Here is a 7,965-nt window from a genome sequence, read left to right on the forward strand (position 1 = left end):
CACTCCAAAATTCATTAAAAAAATCAAAATTTGAATAGTTTTGTATACATTTGTATGGAAAATCGAATCCAAACTAGACCAAAAACCAAAACCAACCCGGTTACAAATCGATTTAAGAAACCGAAGTTCAACAATTCATCATTTGGTTGTTTCCTAATGGCTCTATACCGGTTTAAAAAACCGATCCAAACCGAAATGAACCTAATAAATCCAAACCGGTACCAACCCAAACCGCACCGAAGCCGACACCGGACCGAAACCGATAAATCCTTAATGGGTCGGTTTCGGTCACTTCCAAACTCACACCGAAACCGGTGGAACCGGACCGAAACCGCACCAACTCGGACCGTTGACACCCCTACTGAAACCTATTGCTGAACACCATGCACCTTGTAACTTAAGTTTTCAGAGACAGATGGATCTGACTGCCCAATTCCTTCATCTTAACCCATGTAATTGGTTGTGATTTGTTCATAGCAACGCAAAGTTTCCTTTCACCTGTCCACCATTATCAGAAAAATTGATAAAAAATAAAAAAAGGGGCGTACCCAGTGAATGAAGTATTCACATATGTAAGGTCCAAGGGGTAAGAACTATGTAGCCTTACCCTTAGAATGTCGAGAGGCTGTTTCGACCGCTTGACCACCATGTCGCAACATTCGTACCTCACCGTTGGACCAAGCGTGCCCCTTAAGAAAACTTGATAAGATCTCAAAAATAAAATCTGTTGAGAGGAAGCGGTTCTTTGTTCATCATAAAATTTCTGTTGCTTTATTTAACATATCTTTAATGATTTTTATGATTTTATTTAAACCTCTTGGCTATATGCCTTTGATTGTATCCTTGATTTGGTTCAAAGCCGTTAATGTTTGCAGGAAGGAAAAATATTTCTTACTACCTTTCCCCACATGTTCTCTGCTGTTAGATCTGAATATGTGATTCTTGCACACAAATTCATGCTTCTTCTTGCCAAGTTGGTTGTGCCTGCTTTCTGACAAGGTGTTTGTTAGTCAAGCTTGTTTTAACTTTTTTAAATTTCTCCATTAAGTTAAATGAAATCCTCTCCTTTGGAAAATTGGGGTTCTAATTGTGGAGGTGAAAAGAAGATACATTTGGTAAGTTGGGATTCCATTTGCAAATGGTGGGGTGAGTGGGGATTATATGAAAGAAAATAAATACAGAACGATTCATGAAGATCGATAAGCATGCACAACTAACACTACAAAGACAAGTTTTAGGCATACCTGAATCCATGACTGAAGAATAAGTACTCCTCAATTTCTCCTTGTATGCTCCTCGTACAACTCGATCAATGTTGGTCTGGTCTACCCTCTTTTCCTTTTGTTTTTGGTCGTTAGCTTCACTTAATGGGTCAGTGATAACTATATATAGGGGTGAGGGTAGGGACCAACCCTGCAATAAAATTAGGGTTTCCTCCCCATTAAGGAAACAATACCTTAGGTCCACACATAGTAATAAATATTTCATAATAGAATCCAATATCTCCATAGAGATCACTTACCAATAATATTGGATTCTTTCTGCTTACTCCATCTTTAGTCAACACCACTAAACCAATTTTAGAAACAAATCTTTGACTATGCTAGCCCACTTAATTGAAAATCTTACATCCACAACATAACTTAAGGAATTCAGATGCTATGTGCATTATCTCTTTGGTGAGACCAGCTGCTGGTATTTCATCCTTTGAGCACTTAAATGTCGTCTGCAGGAAGAGATTCAAACTTTCCTTCTCACTCAAAACACGCAGTTGAAGCTGCGAATCACCTGACCCACTAACAGAATGGCCTGGTATGCGAGTCGTGATTAACACTCCGCATTTTTCGCCATTGAGTGGCTTCGGGAGGACCCTTTCTATGACATCCCAATCTTCTTGCCTCCATGTATTGTCCAATACGATCAGGTAACTCTTTTCTTTCAAATGATAACAGAGCATTCTTTGCAACTCTTCTTCATCTTCAAGTTTTGACTCTGCATCTGTGAGGGTTGCAACTTATTGCAGTATTATCTTCAAAATATCTCTTACCTCATACTGTTGGAGACATTTACCCACGCATGACGAGGAAAATGAGATTTAACATCATTTCTATTGTAAACATTTCGTGCCAGGGTTGTCTTACCTATTCCCCCCATACCCACGATAGAAATGGCAGCAAGCCGTCCCAGGGGTTCTTCCCCTGTCAACCTTGATGCCAGTTGATCCGCTTCTGCTGCAATGAAGAAAACAGAAGGCTCAAACTCGAAGAGTTGGATTGGAAAGAAGCAGAAGAAGAAGTACCAATATGAAAGAACTCTTCTTCAGGAGGATGCAGGGCAATCCGACGACTGCCTTCCACCACTGACCCACCCAATTGTTTCTTCTTCGAAATGGTGGAAAATTTAGCTTTCTTGGCTTCTTGTATTGCTAAAGATCCGACGAGATCATGAGTACGGCATGTTTGAGGAGCACCATTTGATTTGTATTCAACAACTTGGATCATGCTCCTTTGGATTAAACCTTTTAGGCATTCTCTACCCACATCTTCCATTGTAATTTCATTGTCATCTGATCTCTGTTCCTGCAGAAACCCCTCAGCGACTCATAGTCGAATCAATTTTTCACAATCTATCAAACCATCTTCTGGGAAAAGGCCAAAATAGAGGAAACATGGCTTTGAGACATGGTAATTCATTGTAGCTCAAAGCAAATACTTTTCGGAGGACTCTTGATTCTGTGAGATCTGAATGAACCTTTTCAAGCATATCAATCCACTCAAATATATCCTTCTTTTTTGCAGATAAGATGCCTCCCAGAAGAACAATTGCAATTGGAAGTCCCTCACATTTTGCAAGCATTTGCTTAGCCACATCTTTCATTTCCTCTGTGAGAATACCCTCTGGTATCTTGTCCAAAGAGCATCCAAATACCTTCTTCAATCAAGAACAGCTCCACGGGCTACTTCTTCGATACGAGTTGTGATCAAAACCCTGCATTTCTTTAAGGGTGATATTGGAAAGGCCATGCTTATGATCTCCCAATCTTTTCGCTTCCATAAATCGTCTACTACAATCAGGTAGTTCTTTCCTCTTAAATAATTAAGTACCATACTCTGCATCTCAACTTCCTTCTTTGTTTGTAACTCATCCTTTTCTTCTTCTGTGAGCTTCTTAACTTGTTTCAATATGGCTTGCCAAATATCTTTTACTTCATAGTATGGGGAAACAGAAACCCATGCTACAAAATCGAATTCATTGTTAACATCTCTTCTCTTGTAAATATTTCGAGCAAGTGCAGTCTTACCTGCTCCTGCTTGAGCCCAAATGGATACAACAACGAGCTGTCCTCGCGGTTCTTCCTTTCTCAACGACGTTGCCAGTTCATTTGCTTCCTTTAGAAAGCCTACCATATCATCATCTTCTTGAGTTCTCATTAAGATCAGGTCTTCATCTTCTGGACTCTGAATTGTGATCAGTGAGCTTCTATCAGGAAGGTTGTCTAGCTTGACATTGATGTAATCAATTTCATTTTTCAACTTCTGGAGAGTTATAATTTGACAGAAGCATCCCATGATCAGCTGAAGAACATTGTAACCATCATATGGTGTTGCATTGTTGACGAAGACTTCTATAACGTCCTCAGCCTTAAAGGCCAAATCTCTGACTTGGGTTACCCATTCATCAAATTCTTCTTCTCTATCAGTCATGACATTGGCCTTCTTCAAATCAGAGCCAATGTCCTTGAATTTCTTTGCAAGAGATTCCACCTCTTCCTTCACTTCATGGAGAAATGTAGCTTCCTTTATTAGCAGCTTTGTTAACATCTCTGCTGTGTGCAGGATGCTCCCGGCCTTTTGTTTTTTTCCTCTTTTAGATTTCCTCTACAATGTATAGTGTATGAAACCCCAAGGTGGTAGTCAAGTTGGGAAGGGACCTTCGCCTTAGGAAGCATGAGCTCGACTCCTCTTACTTCTTTGGAATCACTCACACGGGGTGTTTAGTGCTCTTCACTACTTTCAATGACGGTGCAAATCTGTCCTGGCCTGTACCCTGAGGGCAGGTTAAGGTTGAAAAACATTGACCCTGGTTAGGGTTGGGTTGGGTCTGGGTCTGGGTCTGGGTTGAGGCCTAACCCCAATTTGGGCCTAATTTTAACATTGATTTATATAATAGAAATTTGCGTTATCATCCTATTCTTTTATTCAAAATAATAAAATATGGCTTATTGATTCTTATGATTAGGTGTACTCCTAAACATCTATTATTGTGTTGCACCTTATAATTTTGATTGTGTATTGATCATTTGGTCTATTGGTATTTTTTATTTATTATTATTATTTTTTAATGCATATGACACATATGGTAAAAGCAAGGTCAATTAGGGTTACTCCAATGACAAAAAGTAGTGCCAATTAGGGTTGGGTTGGGTTCGCATGAACCCAATATGGTTGGCCTAGGTATGAATCAAATAAGGTTGGGTTAGGCTTGGGTTGAGTTTTGGAAACCTAGAGTTGAATTAGCGTTGTAAGAAACCCAACCCAACTTGACTCTATTTGACCCATAGATATATCTATATTCGATCGAGAACTGATGTGAACCAACCCGAATTATATCAATATCGGCCCAAAAAAAAAAAAAAAGGAGTAGAAGAGGCTACTGGCTACTTTCGATTAAAATCCAAACAAGTATTATCATCCATGTGACTATGGCAACGATAAGTGCAGCAACATTAAAGAGTTTGGGAATTGTTTGTTTAACACGACAATCGAGGGAATATTTCCTTAATTGTTGTGAATTAATTGCATTTAAGTAAAAGTCCACTATCTTATCTTTCCTTTTTTTTTTTTTGCTAAAAGGTCATTTAATTAAAAGAGAACAAGCAAAACAAAGAGAAATACAAAAGGGCAGGCCGATCCCACTAAACCCACTTGCAACCTCCACCTTCGGCATGGCCATCAGCAGGGGACTATCTTATCTTTCCTTAACTGTTTGTGAATCTTATTTAATACTCAATTAATACGCAACTTAGTGGAAAGAGTTATACTCTATTAATTTATGGGTAATTTACAGCGCCACCCCCTGAAGAATGCTAATATTAGAGGGGCACCCCCTCTCTTTCACTAAATTGGACTCGGACCCCTTGCTGTCAGTCTCCGTTAAGTAAAGATTTGAAAGGACATTTTTACCCTTTTAATGAAAACAAATAATAAATCATATTTTACCTGTTATTTCTCACTGAGTGTCTGCAACAGCAGCTACCATCGGTGTCCGCAACAACAGCCACCATCGGCGGTTCCAACTTCTTCTCCGGTCGAACCTCTCTCTCTCTCTCTCTCTCTCTGTGAACCTCAAGGCCTACTATCCCTACGATCGAATCTGGGCGACCTCGGTGACAGATTTCCTATATGATGTCCCAATATATTTCATAACATATTACAGCTTTGTTCGGTCGCTTTCTAAACTCAAAATATTCTGATATATTTACATTCGGATCAGTGCTAGATTTTGTTTTCAATACGCCTGTGAAAAAAAGTGATGTGGAAAACGACGGCAATAAAGGCAAGATCTCTCTCTCTCTCTCTCTCTGAACCTCAAGGCCGACTATCCCTACGATCGAATCTGGGCGACCTCGACGACGGCTTTGGTCATGGCGGCCAGTAGTTGTGGGTTCTTTAAATGAGGAACAGGGTTTTAGAGGGAGATTTTCATAGGTTAAAGAGAGCTTTTCAGATAAAGGAGATCGGGAGTTAAGAGAGTTTCAGAGGGGGAGTTCGTTGGATAAAGAGGGTTTCAGCCAAGATTCGGCGGGAGTTAAGAGAGTTTCAGAAGGGGAGTTCGTTGAGTCAGTACTTACAACCATACGAGGCATGAAGCCATTGTGAGTCGATGCGATTTCACCGTCGGTAAGTCCATTGAAGAGCCCGTCCAGGTCTCCATCGCCGGTATTTGGATCGATGAGTGAAAGCAAGGGGTCCGAGTCCAATTTGGTGAAAGAGAGGGGGTGTCCCTCTAATATTGACATTCTTTAGGGGGTGGCGCTGTAAATTATCCTTAATTTATTCATGTTACATCATTACTAAATTCACATAATAAATCATTCATGTTACATCATTACTAAATTCACATAATAAATCAATCTATAAAATTTTTTTAGAGTCCTTTTATTAATTTTTTTTTTTTTTGGGCTGGAGTAATGAGTCATTTTCATTGTAGGAAAATGGCATGGATTAGGATCTCTCCAACTCCTAACCCCTCCAATTCTCTTCAATTTTTTCACATGCATATTTGGGGCTGTGTGCTAATCACTTGGGGTGGCATGCACCTGGCTACATGCAAATGAGAGGTTGGGAAAGAGTTGAGTTGATTCAAATCCGAACATTACGACACTGCAATAACATAATTCCTTTGTTAGGACACAAATGGAACTTCATGGTGCATATTTGTACATGATTTGCCCATATACGTACCCAAAAGATCAAACGCTAACTAATTTTAACATTAGGGAAATTACATTTGAGGTGGCCTGAGTTTGCAAAAAGTATATTTAGGGTTATAAAAATACATTTATTTTCATTTTTACCCCTGCAAGCCGCTGATTGGATATCCCAAACTCCAACCCATCACCATCACCTATTGTGATCGTCCCTCTCCTGCAACCCATCTGCAAATGCCACCACACCTTTGTTCCCTTTGCCTGTGACGTCCCGTAAATGCAATTGTAATGCTAACCCACCGTCTTTGCAACTCTAAATTTGTTAATAAGAACCCCAAGTATCAGTTTTCAAACCTAAGGAACCTGAAACATCCTTTTACAAACTCAGCAATATGGACATGATAGAACCCGATTCACGAGAAGGCAATTACCTTCTACATGTTTACGTATAAGACCTAACTGATGAGAACACAAAGATTGGCTTCTATTGGTGTACCTACATTTTTTCTCTTTTTCTTTCCCAGCAGATCTATACCAATGAAACAGTATCAATCATTTAAACTACATCAAATCAAATTAAGGCTGTAGATGTAAAATCACATCCTCTACTACTTCTTTCCCTTTTTCTTTAACTTCCCCTTTGTCGCTAAACATTTGAGAAGAACCTCCTCAAAATCTTCTTCCCCGCATGGAAATTTCAACCCTCCTTCTTGTTCAAACCCAAATTCCTCCGCTGCCCTCTCCATCAAAACCCTAAACTCAGGTACAGACAGATAAGTTGCCGGAATCACATATCGCCGGAGCTCTGATCCAACATAAACCGCCAGAAAACCACTCGGAACGGTGGCCGGATTCTGTGAAGAAGAAGAAGAAGAAGCTTTCCGGAAGCGAGAAACTTCACTGGAGAGCAATGATTCCTTAGAATTCTCTTCATAATTCAGAATGTAATTTCTCCTCTTAATTGAACACTTTTGCTGCGAAAACATCGACCACAAACGAAAAAGGAGATCTTTTGTAATGATCTGCCGGACTTCGTTCCTCACTAGGCTGGGAATCATGGATGAAGAGCTCCGGCCGTACGTCATTCCGATTTGAATTCTTTCTATCATTCCAATTTAGAAACAGAAAAATTGAATCAGTCTCTGAACAGAAAAGCTAAATATATAAATTCGAAGAAATCATTCAAATAATTATTTTAAATTTCAGGGAAAAAACAGCGAAGAAGGAAGAAGAGGTGGTTTAATTAATTGAGTCGCGGGAGGAAAGAACGTGAATTCTTTCTCCGCAAGGGAAAAAGCAAGGAATGGTGATTTGTTGCTACCATGTCAATTGCCAACCAACACAGATGATGTTTCTGCTAACGTTTTAGAGAAAATGTTTGTGATAAATTTAGGGTTTCAGTTACTCAAAGAGAAAGGAGATTCACCAATTTTTAACAGAGTTCCACTAATTCTGATTGGTTTCGTCTCTACATATGGCAGTAAACTAATAGGCCATTGATTCGTAACAATTTTTTTTTCTTGGGGGGGGGGGGG

At 39.6% G+C, this 7,965-nt stretch overlaps 2 protein-coding genes across 2 annotated transcripts; both read right to left on the minus strand.

The window, feature by feature from the left end:
• Window positions 1-1,612: 1,612 nt before the first annotated feature.
• LOC122071939 (disease resistance protein RPP13-like) lies at window positions 1,613-3,821 on the minus strand. Its single transcript, XM_042636433.1, has 5 exons — window positions 3,105-3,821; window positions 2,713-2,904; window positions 2,300-2,579; window positions 2,142-2,231; window positions 1,613-1,998 (listed from the first exon to the last, which is right to left on the minus strand). Exons 1-5 carry the CDS (start codon window positions 3,819-3,821, stop codon window positions 1,613-1,615), a joined length of 1,665 nt encoding a protein of 554 aa, XP_042492367.1.
• A 2,520-nt stretch (window positions 3,822-6,341) lies between these two features.
• LOC122084541 (auxin-responsive protein SAUR71-like) lies at window positions 6,342-7,762 on the minus strand. Its single transcript, XM_042652856.1, has one exon. It carries the CDS (start codon window positions 7,537-7,539, stop codon window positions 7,039-7,041), a length of 501 nt encoding a protein of 166 aa, XP_042508790.1. The 5' UTR covers window positions 7,540-7,762; the 3' UTR covers window positions 6,342-7,038.
• Between the last annotated feature and the right edge of the window lie 203 nt (window positions 7,763-7,965).

This window comes from Macadamia integrifolia, chromosome 1 (genome assembly GCF_013358625.1).
Source record: "Macadamia integrifolia cultivar HAES 741 chromosome 1, SCU_Mint_v3, whole genome shotgun sequence".
In the NCBI taxonomy this organism is placed as follows: domain Eukaryota; kingdom Viridiplantae; phylum Streptophyta; class Magnoliopsida; order Proteales; family Proteaceae; genus Macadamia; species Macadamia integrifolia.